The sequence below is a fragment of the Elephas maximus genome, chromosome 21 (genome assembly GCF_024166365.1).
Source record: "Elephas maximus indicus isolate mEleMax1 chromosome 21, mEleMax1 primary haplotype, whole genome shotgun sequence".
Taxonomy (NCBI): domain Eukaryota; kingdom Metazoa; phylum Chordata; class Mammalia; order Proboscidea; family Elephantidae; genus Elephas; species Elephas maximus.
Genome location: NC_064839.1, coordinates 82,794,091 through 82,810,711, shown reverse-complemented (window position 1 = coordinate 82,810,711; position 16,621 = coordinate 82,794,091). Strand labels below are relative to the sequence as shown.

Genomic DNA, 16,621 nt, shown 5'->3' with positions numbered 1-16,621 from the left:
CTTCCAAAATTCTGCCTCCCTGTGGGTGCCTGTATTCCTGGAACATTCACCAAAAATAATAAGGTTGCACTCTCTTCACTGGTGTTATTTCTGGCTTGTTTGGGAATCTGGCTTATCCCAAGGAGTCAGTCTGTGGACTTCCTAGTAGAGGGCAAGCAGAGATGTTTTTAAACGGGGGTGCTGTACCTTTAAATTCTGCAAGTGAACTTGTCTCAATAAGGCCAGCAGCTCAAGGTCCAGCCCCTAGAAGAGAGAATAGCTACAGATTCTCCATCCTCAGCCTTTGCAAGGGGACGGCTGTGCCAGCCGGGCTAGGCAGGCTCCTGGCAGCATGACAGCAAAGCTTGGGGCCCTCCTGCTGGTCCTTGGGCTCAGCCTGGCTCAGCCAGCCTCTGCCCACCGGAAGCTCCTGGTGTTTCTGCTGGATGGTTTTCGCTCAGACTACATCAGTGAGGAGGCCCTGGAATCCTTGCCTGGTTTCAAAGAGATTGTGAGCAGGGGGGTAAAAGTGGATTACTTGACCCCAGACTTCCCTAGTCTCTCTTACCCCAATTACTACACCCTGATGACTGGTGAGTACCGTGTCCTCTTCTTGGTGGGGAGGGGAGTGCTTAAGCCAAACAGTCAACAGTTAACTCCCAGCACAGGAATTGTTAAGTGTTCAAGTTTCCTTACTCCTTTGGGGTCCAGAGATGGACAAGAAGTCTGTGTTCTTGGCCGGAGATTTTTTTTTCACAGTTGTGTTTTCTCCAAAAGTTATCCTGAGGACCTTTTTTGGATTCTCAGCAGAGAGAACAGAGAACTACGGCAGCAACAAACGGATCATTTTGATGATAAAATGGTGGTTATTTGTTTTACAAATAAAAAAATTCTAGCTAACCACACATTTTCTAAGTTCATCTTTAAATGCTCGGCAGTGGCTTCATGTCAGTACCACTTCTTCTTCATTGCTCTGAGGTCACCTATCAGCATGGAGGCGCTTTGACTTGCTCATCAATGTGCTGACTATGTAAGTCACAGAGGGGACCCTTCCTCAGAGGGGACTCATGTTCCTGGATTACTTGGCAGGGATTTTTAGGTCAATGCCACTCCCCCCTTCTTCTGGCTTTTTGAGTCTAGGTAAAATGACATGGAGAAGAGCAAAATGTGTTGTGTGGTTCAGATTTCTCATTTTTAACTTTCAGCACCTGTTAAAAACAAAACTGAAGCAAAAAGAAAACAAACAAACAAAAAAAAAAAGCGCAGCTAGCCCAGGCTGTGCCTGGTCTTTGGAAATCTGGTTTGCCTAAAGATGGATGACCTGCATCTGGTATTGCCAAAATACCAAGTGTGATACCACCAACCTGATCTGCTATCTACGCAGTAGAACTTACTGCGCTCTTTCTGCTCACACGGTTGGATTCCCAGCTTCAGTGTGTTCTTTTAGCTAACCTTTGTAAGGGCCAGCAAAAGGCACTTGGAAAGAATTTAGTAGAATATCTAGAGAGGCTGCTAAAAATGCACTGTTCATGCTGGTGTCGCCAGACTTAGCTATGTGCTCTGGGCACAGGGAGAACTCTGTGTTAATAGAAAGGGGATGAGAACTCTTGCATCTCGTTATGTATCCCTGCAGAACAGAAATGCCAAAGAAGTCTAGAAATACGAATTGGTGTCTGTGACTGAACGCATGGCTACTGTATACATGTGTACAGAAATAGATGCCCCAAATCAAAGGAAAACAATACTTTGGAGAATTAGAAATGAAAGGATAAAGAAAAAATATCAGACTGCACACAAGCAAGGAATCTATTTATTGTTTTACGTCTCCCAATAGACAAACAACCCACGTCTCTAAGCTGAACAAGATTGACAAGAGTCTCCCCTTGTCCTCATTTGGCACGTGTCTCCCCTTGCAAGGCAGCAGTTTACAGGCTGCTGGGTCACACATAGATGTTATTGTGTGTCACGAGCCAGAGTTCAGTTCTGTCCAGAGAGCTTCACACACAGAGATCACCCCGCTCCAGCCCTCTTTCAGAGCCTTGCTAGCATATTCAATTCACAAACTGTCACGTGCAGTTTTCCCCATCTCAGTGGAAAATGAACAAAATCCATTCTAGAAACTCAGACCCCACTCAGTTAAAAAGGACCATTAAAAACTCCACAGAGCAGCCGAGTCAGTGATACGGACTTTTGTGCATCAGAGCCACACTCCTGCTGACAGCACAAGGAATTGTGTGCACACAGACACACCCTCTTTCTAGCTACAGGTGTTTCTACTGGTTTAGCCATAAGAAAGAGCCTTTTCTGTGGTGCATAGTGCAGTCTCCATGAGTCTGACCAAGATCTCCTCACCTTCACACTGCATCTGGTCTAAGCCACAAGATCTTAGTATATGCCGTCTCTACATTTCCAGATGGCAAAGCGGATTATCTGATTTGAAGTGCTACTCTGCCCAGGTTGCATCTAGCCAGGCTCATGTTTATGTACTAATGTCTTTGGGTGTGATATGTCGTCTCCCTACTGAGCAAACTTACAAGCTTGGAGCTATGATTTGCAGTGGGAGAGCCCAGGCCAAGAAGCTAGTATAATTTCCACTGTCCCAGCACTAACTCTCATGGCTAAACTCAAGCTATTCCCCCCAGGTATCCTTGCTTATTTTCCAACTAATGTTAAAAACAAATAAAAATATCTCCTTTTTTCATATGTTCTTGTTAGGTGCCATCAAACCAGTTCCTACTCATAGCGACCCTATGTACAACACAACGAAACACTGCCTGGTCCTGCGCCATGTTTACAATCGTTATGCTTCAGCACCTCGTTGCAGCCACTGTGTCAATCCATCTCATTAGGGTCTTCCTTTTTTTTTTTTTTTTCTCACTGTCTGCCAAGTATGATGTCCTTCTCCAGGGACTGGTCCCTCCTGATAACATGTCCAAAGTATGTGAGACATAGTCTGTCCATCCTTGCTTCTAAGAAACATTCTGGCTATACTTCTCCAAAGACAAATTTGTTCATTCTTCTGGCAGTCCATGGTATCAACTGGGAATTGTACTTAAAAGGATTATTTGAGCTTTTTTTGAACCAACAAAAGTATCACGCTAGATCCTTTTGGTATCAAAAGATATGCCATTTTAGGGTTCCTTAAGAGACTATAATCTCACTTCATCATGTGAATTGTTGCCAAAAGACACGAAGCCGTTGGTGTTCTCCTCTTTGCATGATGAGCTCGATAGCTATTGGAAAGAATACTAGCCATGGGGCTGGGAGGACTTGAGGGGAATTCTTGTGTGGTCAGCAAGATGCTAGAAGACTCTGGGCATGCCATTGCACTTCCCCATGTCTTGGTTTCCTCATGTGTAAAATCAAATAAGATGCACTGCAGGGTTATATCTCAGGCCAGGATGTCAGGTGCTGCTAGGTGCACACATGAAAGTAAACAATGAGTAGGGAGTTAGAAAGTTAGGACCGGCCCCTCTTGGGAAGCCTTCATGTAGAAAATAAGCAAATGACTGAAACGAGAAATTAGAGAATTTCATGGAAAGCTGCATGGATGATGATGATAAATCTGTAGTCACAGGACTTGTATGGAAGTCATGTAGCCCAGTTCCTGGCATGAAGTCACTGTGGCTGATTAATTTTTTTCACTCAAAGCATGTTTGCCTCATGCCAAATGTAAACAAAACTACAATAGTGAGCAAGAAAATCCATTAAACAATTGGTTGCTGGGGCACGTAGACTCTTAAAACAGAGGCTTTCACATGTTCTGCTGCTAGCCAAAAGGTCGGTGGTTCGAGTCCACCCCAGAGGCAGGTCAAGTTCACCTAGAGGCACCTCAAAAGAAAGTCCTGGCAATCTACTTCTAAAAAACCAGCCACTGAAAACCCTATGGCGCACAGGTCTATTTTGACACACATGGGGTCATCGTGAATTGCAATTGCCTTGACAGCAACTGGTATGTTCACCTAGGAAGGTTACATTCAAGTTGAGAAGGAGAGATGCACCTGAGAAAGGATACCTATGAGTACTCTACAATGAATGACAAGGAATCAAGGGGTGGTTTCCTAACACGCTATAGAAGATCAGAGGAGAAAATTTCCTTGTAGTTGGAGTCGTCTGGGGAGGCATTTTGAAGGCGAAATCTGAGCTGGAATAAACAGTAAATATCTTACTTTATGTAATAGTTGTCTTTCTGAAGAGCTGAGTGTGGATTAGCTAAATTTTAGTTAAAACACAACCAGTTTTAATACTGTTGGAATGCTTTCTGTTTTAATCTATCTTACTGTGAATCTTTTTGTAATGTTGTTCTTTTTTGGGGGTCAATCCACATTTGATTTAAGTGAAATTTAACAAAAACTCAATGGGAGAAAGCAGTGAATTTTCCATCCAGGTCATGGGTAATAGAAAATGCTGCATCTGTTTTGAGGCAGCATTGTTTTGCTAAGGCTAATGACAACATTTGTTTGTAATTCCTGAGCATTACTGGTTAAGCAGGAGAGATAAGTGGCCCAGAAATGCCCTCAGTGACAAGGAAACCAGTCTAGAATTTAATCTCTGCTGCAAATAATCTTTTAAGAAAGGTCCACACCCTAAAATGAATTTTAAAAGCTATTCAGTATGTTGTAATAGTTTCAACATTTAGAAACTAGTCAATAAAACAAGGGAGGTTTGGGGTTTTTCTCCAGACTCTGCAGAATGTCAGCAACAGAGCTCAGATGGAGGCCAGGCCCCAGAGGCCAGGTTCTCACATGGCATTGAGCAGGATCCTGACTGTGTCCTGCAGTGCCCAAGAGGTCATGCTTGTGACCTGAGACCCAGGACAGAGTCTTCCCAGGGCTGGCCTTTGAATAAAGAAAGTGCTTCATTAAACCTCTGGTTGAATTGAAGCAAAATAAGAGGTTAACTGCTCCGCATTAATATTTGTGTGAGCATATTTCCTAGAGCACTCTGAGAAATGACACATGAAGCAAATTCTTACCAGACACAAAGGACCCAACACTCTGGAATAAGAGACAGCAGAATAAGTCCCCTGCTCTTAAGAAAATATCTGATTTAAATTAAAACAGGCCGTGGTGTAGGCCAAAGGAAATTGATGCCAAAAGTGCTTGAACAATCATGTTTTGAAAAAAGGCCACAACCTCAGGCTTCTGTAGAATTCAGGCTTCACTTGAGGGGCTGCCCACAGCCCTCTGCACACCCCCAGTGCAGAGTAGCATGGAAATAGCTTCCCGGGCTCCCTCCCCACTCCTACCCTCAAGATGGAGACATTCACCTCTGTGTTTCAGCTTTCTCAGAAACAGACCAAACGCCAGTGCCGTCAGTTGATTCTGACTCACAGCAACACAATGTGTGTCAGAGTAGAACTGTGCCCCATAGGGTTTTCAATAGCAGATTTTGTTTTTTGACAGATCTCGGCAATTTCATTTTTTAGCATGTGATTCATCTTCTTGACTGTGGTCTGCAGGCTGAGTGTAAGTTCCAGCTGATTCTTAAAAGTTTGGAGAATTGTGTAATTTGTGAGATGAAGTGAGATCCATTGTCGCTTCCGATCATTGCAGGCAGGCTGAACCTGGGAATGATGTTATTAAGGAGTTGTTTTGTAGTTTCTGATGTTTTCTCTGTTTTACAAGGATCATTTATGAAAATCTATGGTTCCGCTCTATTCAGCTGTTTGTTTGAGCTCTCTAATAGTGTAATTTCAAGATGTTTCAGGCTTTCTATTCCAAGGTTCCAGGCAGAAGAGGACAGGCTTCAAGGACATTGGTTTGGGTTACCACTACATAGCCTACCTTTTAAGTTCCATTTTTTAATAAACTGCTTCTGGCTGTGTAGAGGGTTAAGTCTGGATTTGAAATGGGCTGGTTAGACAAGTCCGGCTGACTAGAATAGACTTTTTTTCAATAGTTTGGAGGCAGTCATGGACCAGCTCACCTGTGGGTTTTGTTGGTAACAGGCTAGCTGGGTTCCGGGTAGAAGTTACCTTGAACATGACCTCTGGATTGTCCAAGAGCTGGGCTTGGTAGTGGGCCATTCGGCCTGCTGTGAGCCAGAGCCCACCTTCCTGCTCTGGTATGGTGCAAATTGCATGAGGCACTAACACAGTCACAGGCTGACTCAAGGTAAACTTTTCAGCTTCAGCTAAAAGAAGGCAAGTAGCTGCTACTGCCCTAAGGCAGGCCGGCCATCCCTGAGGGACTGATCTAGAAGTTTAGAAAAATATGCTACCGGTCTTTTCCAAGGACCCAGTTGTTAAGACCCCTGCTGCAATTCCCCTGTTTCATCTATATACAGTTTGAAGGGCTTTCTGAGGTCCAGAAGTCCGAGTGCCAGGGCATAGGCTAGCTTTTCCCTGATTTTCAAGAAGGTTTGTTGACATTTGCCTGTCCATTCACAAAGGTCAGAGTCCTTTCCTTCACAGAGAGTCTTTGTTATGAGCCCAACATTTAGGATCCAAATTCTGCAAAAACCAGCTGTACCTGCAAGGCCTCAACGTTGCCTCTGGGTGGTTGGGGTGTAGATCTGGAGGATTGCTTGTTTGTGTTCCAACAACAGGGCCTGCTGACCTTGAGAAATCTGGAGCCCTAGATAAGTTACCTTTTGTTGTGAGAGCTGAGCCTTGGCACTGGATACTTGATAGCTCGCCCGGGCTAGAAAGTTCATAGTTAGAATTGTGTTTTCATCTGAGCCCTTTGGTAGGACCAGTGACAAAGAGGTCATCTACAAATTGAAGAAGGAGACCACAAACCGTCTGTAGGACCCGGAGATATTTTGCCAGGGATAAAAGGGTGGGGCTATTTTGAACCCTTGAGGGAGAATAGCCCAGCAATATTGTCCGCCCCCCCCACCACCATAGGGTTTCTCCTATTCAAAGGCAAATTATTTCCTGAGATTCAGGGGCTAAAGGAATGCAGAGGAGACATCCTTCATGTCTAGGACAGTAAATGAGACATAGTCTGGAGACAGGGAGGTTGAAGGGCACAAGGTTTGGAACTATAGGATGCAGGCCTTCAGTTACCTAACTGACTGTTTTTGGCTTCTATACTGGGAGCACTAAAGTGTCAAAAGTGGATTTACATCAGCGGGTGAACCCTGCTTGTAGAAGTCTTTTTTGTTACCCTGATTACTTGCATAGTTCAGGGAAAAGTGATCCTTTCAGGTGATTCAAAACAGAATAAGTTTTTTTTCTGTATCAACAAGAAAATCTACACGGTTATCTAACCAGGGGCTACGTGGATGAAGCTTGGAGGTGAGCAGATTGAAGAATCTCCATCAGCTGGGTTTCGGCTGGGTTTTCGGTTTGGACATTCTTTCTTCCAGGGTCCCTCCTCTTTACAATAAGCACACTGATTTCAACCTAGTTGGGGGCGGTGGCGGGGGGCTTTTCGACAATGCCAAGGGCAGTTGTCCCTTTAGATGTTTGTGTTGGCCTGGTCCAAAAGACGCCCAAACCAGTGTGGCCTCTAGGAAAACGGCTTGCTGTTTGAATTTCTGGGTTTCTTTCTTTCCCTGGACGTGGTCTATGTTGGTGTACACTTCAGAGACTATTTCAACTAATTGTGCTAGGCTCATACCTGGACTCCTCTAGGCTTTTGTAACTTTTTTTCTAGTGTCTGGTGCACTTTGCCCAATAAATACCATGTTTATCATTTTTGCGTTCTCTGGGTTTCCTGGGTCTATAGCTGTATATTGCTGGAACGTGGAAAAAATTCTTTCAAGGAAGGTAGATGGATCCTCAGTTGGTCCTTAATGGACCTCATAGACCTTACTTATTTTAACCATGTAATAAGGCAAGTCCAAAAATGGTTGAGTCTGCCATTTCACAGAGAATTATTAGCGTCTCTGTTAGGCTTAGAAAAGGGTAGTGCTAAATTAGGAGCTTGTTGAATAAGGTTGTTGGGCTGATAGAAGTGTTCTGTTTTTTCCCTGGTTTTTCCTAAAACTAATCTCCTCTCCTCCGGGCTCAAAAGAGTATCCAAGAGTGTCTGATAATCAGCCCAGGTAGGGCAATGGGTGGCAAAGATGGAAATAAGAAGGTCTGCCGTATGTTTTGGATCCTCTCCATAAGGAGGGAGATTGTTTTTTCAATTGAATAAATCATATGTACAGAATGGAATGTGTACCCAGACTAATCCTGGAGTTCTATTTTCTTCCTGCCCAATAGGAACTTGTCTTAATGGATGATGCCCTGTTGTCTCTTGCCCTGTTTCAGGTAGGGAAGTCCCCCATCTGAAAGTCACACCACTTCTCGTGTGCAGTGGGTAAACCATTTCTGAAGGTGGCTGATGGAGAGGAAGAGAGGGAAAAATCATCTTCCCCTGGGGAATCAAATAACTTTTGTCCCTTTATCTCAGTTTGAACCATAATTTTACACTGCTTTTGAATACTCTTGTTATACAAGGACATAAAGGCATCAACATACATTTTTTCCATCCTATTTACTTTCATGAGTACAAAACAAATCTAAATGGACAACAGTATTATAATTTAGGGAACAATTTTGAGGCTAACATTCCCCATTAGCCAATTGATATTGTGGCCCCGCAACATTGCAGAAACACTTCATCCTATCTTTTTTTATAGGATTATAATCATAACTTAAAGATAAAATCCTAATTAGTTAGGATGCATCTTAGGGGACTGCACTTTGGTATATCTTGTGTGTTCCCCATACCTGAGCTTAGGCCAAACCCAGAAACAAGAAAAACCAGGAATACTAGAACCACAACGACCAAGGTCCAACAGGGGTTTCTTGTGACCAGAGCAGTATAACCCTCAACTACCCAGATTCTGACAGAAAGGTAGTTCTTTTGGGCTCACATTGGTGTGACCCTCAGCCACCCAGGTTCTGTCAGAAATGGCAGTTCTCTTGGGCTCACTCTGATGTGATTCTCAACCACCCAAATTCTGACAGAAAGGGCAGTTCTCTTGGGCTCGCCCCTGGCTCCTAAGTCACCCACCTCTTAGGAGTCCTTAGGTACTTGTGACACCATTCGCACAGCACTCACCAGATTAGGATCCTTAACTAAAGTCTGTTTCTCAATCTCAAAAAGCAGATTGCCATGGGTCTGGGTACAGCTCTGTCCAGGTATATCCGTTCTGCCATCACCTCCTGGAGAAATTACCTGGTGTGTACTCAGAGGAGGCGGTCTAAGTTAGAAGCAGAATAAAGGTCCCATCTGGGTTTCCAGAATTTGTTAATTGACGGGAATGTGTCCTGCCTGGTGTGACCTCTCAAGTAAACTGAGAGACACCAGGCCTTTGAGAAAGATACAGTGGACTTCATTGCAAGCCAGTCAAACAAGGAGCTTGGAGACTAAATCTCAAATCAAGCTCCCTGAAGTTGGGGATATAGGGCAGTTATAGGGTTTGGGATAGGGAACTTAGGCATAATTCATGAAGTTTCTGGGAAGAGGCAATTTCAGGAGCTAATTAACATGTATGAGGGTATAGTGGGGTTGTAATATGACAGCTGGGGGGTATGACACATGAAGTTTATCTAAGGCCAGCTTTTTGGTTTATTGCTCATGTCCGAATGGAGTGGTGAAGTGGCCTTGAGCAGAAAGGCAGTAAGATGACCGTGTTGTTACACAGACAACACAGAAATGTCTCACCAGGAATTCAGAGCACCTGGCTGGGGTGGGAGGAGAAAGGGGGGATGGTTTAGTCCCATCAGTTACATTTCAGAAGGGGGAACAGTTTAACCCTGTTGGTTAAACTATGAAAAATTATACTCCAACAAATTTGAAAACCTAGAGGAAATGGACAAATTTTTAGAAACGCACTGCCTACCTAAACTAACACAAACCAGGGTAGAAAAACTAAACAAACCTATAACTCAAGAAGAGATTAAAGAGGTAATTAAAAAACAAACAAACAAACAAAAAAATCTCCTAACAGAAAAAGGCCCTGGCCTGGGTGGCTTCACAGGAGAATTCTACCAAACTTTCAAAGAATAGCTAACACTGATACCACTAAAGCTATTTCAGAGCATAGAAAAGGAAGGAATACTCCTGAACTCATTCTATGAAGACAGCATAAACATAATACCAAAGCCAAGCAAAGAATTCACAAAAAAAGAAAACTAGAAACAAATATCCCTCATGAATATAGACGCAAAAATCCTCAACAAAATTCTAGGCAATAGAATTCAATAGCACATCAAAATAATAATAACAATAATAATAATACATCGTGACCAAGTGGTATTCATTCAAGGTACACAGGTATAGTTCGACATTAGAAAATCAATCAATGTAATCCACCACATAAATAAAGCAAAAGAGAAGACTGACATGATCTTATCAGTAGACACAGAAAAGGCATTTGACCAAATCTAACACCTATTCCTGATAAAAACTATCAGCACAATAAGAATAGAAGGAAAACTCCTTGGCATAATAAAGGGCATTTATACAAAGCCAACAGTCAACATCATTCTAAAGGGAGACAGAGAGACTGAAAGTATTTCCCTTGAGGTCAGGAACAAGACAAGAATGCCCTTTATCACCGTTCATATTCAACATCCTGCTGGAAGTCCTAGCTAGAGCAATAAGCAAGAAAAAGAAATAAAGGGCACCCAAATTGGTAAGGAAGAGGTAAAACTATTCCTAGTGGCAGATGATATGATCTTATATACAGACACCCCCCCCCAAATAATCCACAAGAAAGCTACTGAAACTAATAGTAGATTTCAGCAAAGTGGTAGGATATAAGATTAACATACAAAAATAAGTAGGATTCCTCTACACCAACAGAAAGAACTTCAAAAAGGAAATCGCCAAATCAATACCATTTACAATAGCCCCAAGAAGATAAAGTACTTAGGAATAAATCTAATCAGAAATGTAAAAGGCCTATTCAAAGAAAACTACAAAACACTACTGCAAGAAGCCAAAACAGACTTACATAACTGGAAAAACATATCATGCTCATGGAAAGGAAGACTCAACCTTGCGAAAATGTCAATTCTACACAAAGCAATCTACAGTTACAATGCAATCCCGATCCAAATTCTGACAGCATTTTTCAACAAAATGGAGGAAAAAAATCACCAACTTTGTATGGAAAAGGAAGAGACCCTGGACAAGTAAAACATTACTAAAGAAGGAGAGCAAAGTAGGATGCTTCACACTATCTGATTTTAGAACCTATTATACAGCCACGGTAGTCAAAACGGGCTGGTACTGGTACAACAACAGATACATATACCAATGGAACAGAATTGAGAACCCAGACATAAATCCATCTACCTATGAGCAGCTGATATTTGACAAAGGTCAAAAATCCTTTGAATGGGGAAAAGCCAGTCTCTTTAACAAATGGTGCTGGAATAACTGAATATCCATCTGCAAAAAAAAGAGAAAAAGGACCTATACCTTATACCAGATACAAAAACTAACTTAAAATGGATCAAAGACCTAAATATAAAATCTAAAATGATAAAGATCATGGAAGAAAAAACAGGGACAATGCTAGCTTCATAAACAGGATATGAACCATAACTGACAATGCGCAAACAGCAGAAGATAAACTAGGTAACTGGGAGCTCCTAAGAATCAAACACACTCGTCAAAAGACTTCACCAAAAGAGTAAAGGGAACCTCCAGACTCAGAAGAAATCTTTGGCTATGACATACTGATAAAGGTCTAATCTGTAAAATCTACAAGATTGCAACAACTCAACAACAAAAAGAGAAGTAATCTAATTTAAAAATGGGCAAAGGATATGAACAGACACACCACCAAAGAGGATTTTCAGGTGGCTAACAGCACATGTGGAAATGCTTGCAATTATCAGCCATCGGAGAAATGCAAATCAAAACTACATTGAGACACCATCTCACCCTGACAATATTGGTACTAATCCAGATAACACAAAATGGAGAGGTTGTGGGGAGATTGGAATTATTATGCACTGGTGGTTGGAATGTGAAATTGTGCCACTTTGGAAAACAACATGGTGCTTAAAAAGCTAGAAATATTCCTAGGAACATATCCTAGAGAAATAAGAGTCATCACATGAAAATAGACATATGCACAGCCATGTTCATTGCAACACTATGCACAATAGCAAAAAGGTGGAAACTACCTAAATGCCCATCAACAGATGAATGGATAAACAAATTTTGGTATATACACACAATGGAATACCACGCAATGATAAAGAATGATGGTGAATCCTCAAAACATCTCACAACATGGATGAATCTGGAAGGTGTTAGGCTGAGTGAAATAAGTCAGTCATGAAAGAACAAATATTGCGTGAGACCACTATTACAAGAACTCACGAAAAGATTCACACACAGAACAAAACATTTCTTGGTGGTTACAAGGGTGAAGAGGGAAGGGGAGGGAAATTACTAACTAGATAGTAGACAACTGTCAACTTCAGTGAAAGGAAGGACAACACAATACAGGGGAGGTCAGTAGAATTGGACCAAAGCACAAGCATAGAAGTCCTAGACACATCCAAACACTTTTCAGGACTGAATAGCTGGGGCTGCAGCCTGGGTACCATGACCTCAAGGAACATCTACGTCAATTGCCGTAACATAGTTTATATAAGAAAATATTCTACCTCCCACTTTGGTGGATAGTATCTGGGGTCTTAAAAACTTGTGAGCATACTAACATACATCTATTGGTCCCATCCTGTCTGGAGCAAAGGAGTATGAAGAAAACCAAACACACAAGGAAAATATTAGCCCTAAGGACTAAAGGACCGTGTAAACCAAAGACTCTACCAGCCTGAGACCAAAAGAACTAGATGGTGCCTGGCTACCACCAATGACCACCCTCACAGGGATCATAACAAAGAGTACGGGACAGAGCAGGAGAAAAATGTAGAACAGAATTCAAATTCACTAAAAAAGACCAGACTTACTGGTCTGACAGAGACTGGATGAACCTCTGAAACTATGGTCCCTGGATGCTCTGCTAACCCAGAACTGAAACCATTCCCAAAGCCTACTTTTCAGACAATGGTTAGACAGGCCTATAAAACAAAAAAAATAACACACTTAATGAGCGTGCTTCTTAGTTCAGTCAAATATACGAGACCAACGGGCAACTCCTGTTCAAACGCAGCAGGAAGTGGACAAATGGACCCAGGGAACCTGGGGTGGAAAGGGGCAGCAGGCTGTTGTATTGTGGGGTTTGCGACTAATAGCACAGAATATGTGTATAGATTTTTGAATGAGAAATTAACTTGAGCTGTAAACTTTTGCCTAAAGCATAATAAAAAAAGAAGAAAAAAAACAGCTGATACACATTATACACTTTATCAGTAACGTCAGTCTAAACTGTGTTGCGGTAATAAGCAACACCAATACATCGGTGGTTTACAATAAGTAAGGTTTGTTTGTCACTCACGTACATGGGTTTAAGGTATTAACTCTGTTTTGTTTCCTCCTCATTCTGGGACCCAGGCTGGAAAAGCCACCTCGAAATGAGATATACACTACCCATCTGTCAGCTTGTCGCATTGTGGTGGCTTGTGTGTGCTATGATGCTGGTAGCTATATCATCAGAATTGCAAACACCAGTAGGGTAACTTATGGTAGAAAGGTTTCAGCAGAGCTTGTGGACTAAGACTAGGAAGAAAGGCCTGGCAACCTATGTCCAGATATTAGCCAATGAAAACCTTATGAGTCACATCAGAATATCATCTGATACAGTGCTGGAAGATAAGCACCTAGGTTGGAAGGTAAGCAAATACACAGGTGGTCACAGCACTGGACTCAGGCATATCAATGATTGTGAGATGGAACAGGACCATGCAGAGTTTCGTTCTGTTATAGCTAAGGTTGCCCTGAGCTGGAGCCTTCTTGATGGCCACTAGCAACAACAACAACAAATAAGACATGTTGGCCATGTGGCAGAGTGAAAAAGGAAAACAGCAGAGCAATGTGATAACTCTTAGAACTTTTGCTCACGGTTGGCACAAGACACTTTGACTCACATTCCATTGGCCAAAGCAAGTCATGTTGCCAAACTTGATGCCAATAGGGCAGGGAGGGGCAGGAATTATCTTTGACATCAATGTGGTGTACAACAGACACTAAATGGATATTAATAACATTGTATAAGAAACTTGTGGGTGTTCTTTTCATCAGAAAACTTAGGTGAAGAAAACATTTTAAAAACGTCTGAAATGTCCAACAAAACTTAAGAGCTAAATAATAATATAGCAGATCAAGAAAAGAGATGTTCTAAATCTTAATGTTATCAAATAAAATGAATGACATTGAAATAATAAGTGTCTGCAACTCAGAGAAGGGAAGTGTTACAGGGAGGTATTGGACATTTCCATGGAAAAGGCAGGTCTAAAGCTAAACATAGGTGAGTGAAAAGATTTTTAAAGGTGGTGAACTTTCAGCCAGATTTTAAAAAAATAAACCAATAAGACTGGTAATGATGTGAGGGACATGACATGAGCAAAGTCAGAGACACAGCATTAGCAGGATAGGAGAAGAGTGTCAAACCCTTTTACCATGCAGAGTAGGGGTTGGGTGGTTAGAAAGAAAAGAGTTTGTTTCAAAAAAAAAAAGGCATGTAATTGATGGAAGGCTTTGAAAGCTAAACCAATGATAATCTAAAATTATTTTCCCTTTCAAATATTTGAGCATCCACTCTTTGCAATGGGTTGTAAGGGAAGGGGAAGAGCTGTATTTAAAGAGCACCCAAGAGGCAGAGCTTGCTGATTGGTGAGTGAGTAAATATGGCAGAAATGTAGGGAATAGGGGGTAAAGAGATTCTAAGGCTGCAAGCTATTCATCGTATTTCAATCCACTAATAGGACGGGACAAAGAAACTGAGGAATTTGGTTACAATTTCAGCTCTGGAAACCCTGTGGGGCAGTTCTACTCTGTCCTATAGTGTTGGTGTGAATTGGACTCAACTCAGTGGCAACCAGTTTGGTTTGGTTTTAGTAATAGATGTGAGTAGGAGTCACTGATAGTGCACATGGTCAAGTGCTTGGCTACTAACTGAAAGATCCATGCCCAGATTTGGAAATCTGGGTGCTGAGTCACTTTTCATAAGAAGTCCGAGTTATGGGACTTCTTGCTTTGCAAAGGGGCCCTGATGGTGCTGTGTGAAGGAGAATATCTTCCCCTCCAGCGATGCTCAGGTCTGGGGTCAAATAAGGACAAGATCCTTCTCTGTGCATGAGCAAAGATCTGGTGCCAAATACAAACCACAACCACGGTTGAAGACCACAGTTTAGAAACACAGTGAAGGATGGGGGAGCCCTGGTGGAGCAGGGTGAAGCCATAGCAAATTGGGGTTTCAAAATCTTCGTGGAAAGATTTCCATATTCATTTCCAGACTCCTGCATCTTTCTCCTGTGGAGAGGCTAGTGGGTTCAAACTGCCAACTTTTCAGTTAGCAACTGAGTGCTTTAACCACTGCACCACCAGGGCACTTTCTCACCTTGAAACTGTATCTCAAATGCCACACACACACACACACACACACACACACGAAATCTGAGGGACCTATTAGCAGAGATAGAAGACTTGGGGGGACTTCTTATTTTGGCGTTTATTTGGGGAAGAAAATTTTTAATCAGATTAAGTTTCAAGTTGTTGTTAGGTGCCACCTGGTCAATTTTTTTTTATTGTGATTTAGGTGAAAGTTCACAGAACAAATTATTTTCTCATTCAAAAATTTATATACAAATTGTTTCATGGCATTAGCTGCAATCCTGCATTGTGTCAGCACTCTCCACATTTCTCTCCACTCCGGGTTCACCGTGTCCATTCTCCTCCTGCCTTCTAGTCTTTGTTCCTGGGCCGGAGTTGCCCATTTGATCTCATATACTTGATTGATTCAAGAAGCACATTCCTCAAGTGTGTTATTGTTTGTGTTTTACACACTGCCTAATCTTTGGCTGAAAGGTGAACTTCGGGAGCATCTTCAAATCTAAGTTAGGAGCGTGTCTGGGGGCCATAGTATCAGGGGTTCCTCTAGTCTCCGTCAGACCAGTAAGTCTGGTCTTTTTTTGTGATTTTTGGTCGGTTTTGACTCACAGTGACCCCATGTGACAGAGTAGAACTGCCCCATAGTGTTTTCCAGGCTGTAATCTTTTCAGCAGCAGATGGACAGGTCTTTCTCTCATCGAGCTGGCGTGTGAGTTCCAACCACCAACCTTTTGGTTAGCAGCCCAGTGCTTAACCATTGCACCACCAGGGTGTTGGCCCCTTAGGGGGTCAGAGACAATGGCTTAAAGGAGAGTTCCAGAAACATGTAGAATTGCCATGGGGGGTAAAGGAGAGAGGTTGCTACTGTGCGTCTTAGTGGACCCCAGTAAATGGACTTCTTATTGTCCTGTTTGCCACCTGGCATGTAAAGAATATTTTTCATAGATGTAAAATTAAAATCGGTCTTCTCATCTGCATGAAGTTCAGTCTAAATTTTGTCACTCACTTTCTGGGGGCACCTAGTAATATCTTTACACTTTTTCACTTAAAACCATGTTCTCTGTTATTAGCTCTGATTAAGCTGCCTAAAGATGCAGAGAGGGTGGGTGGAGTGTCATTTAATGGAACCCATGAAGAACATTAGCCAGCCCATGCCCTAAGGAGAAGTGTGTTCTAAGAATTTACAAAAATAATCTCTTCTGGCGCATCATTATTTAAGCTCC

General features: G+C 42.2%; 1 protein-coding gene across 1 annotated transcript in view; it reads left to right on the top strand.

The window, feature by feature from the left end:
- Positions 1–322: 322 nt before the first annotated feature.
- Positions 323–16,621, top strand: part of ENPP6 (ectonucleotide pyrophosphatase/phosphodiesterase 6) — a 179,177-nt gene continuing 162,878 nt past the window's right edge. The window contains exon 1 of the mRNA XM_049864731.1: positions 323–572. Coding sequence (XP_049720688.1) covers positions 332–572 — 241 coding nt within the window. The 5' untranslated portion in view covers positions 323–331. The remainder of the gene's footprint in view (positions 573–16,621) is intronic.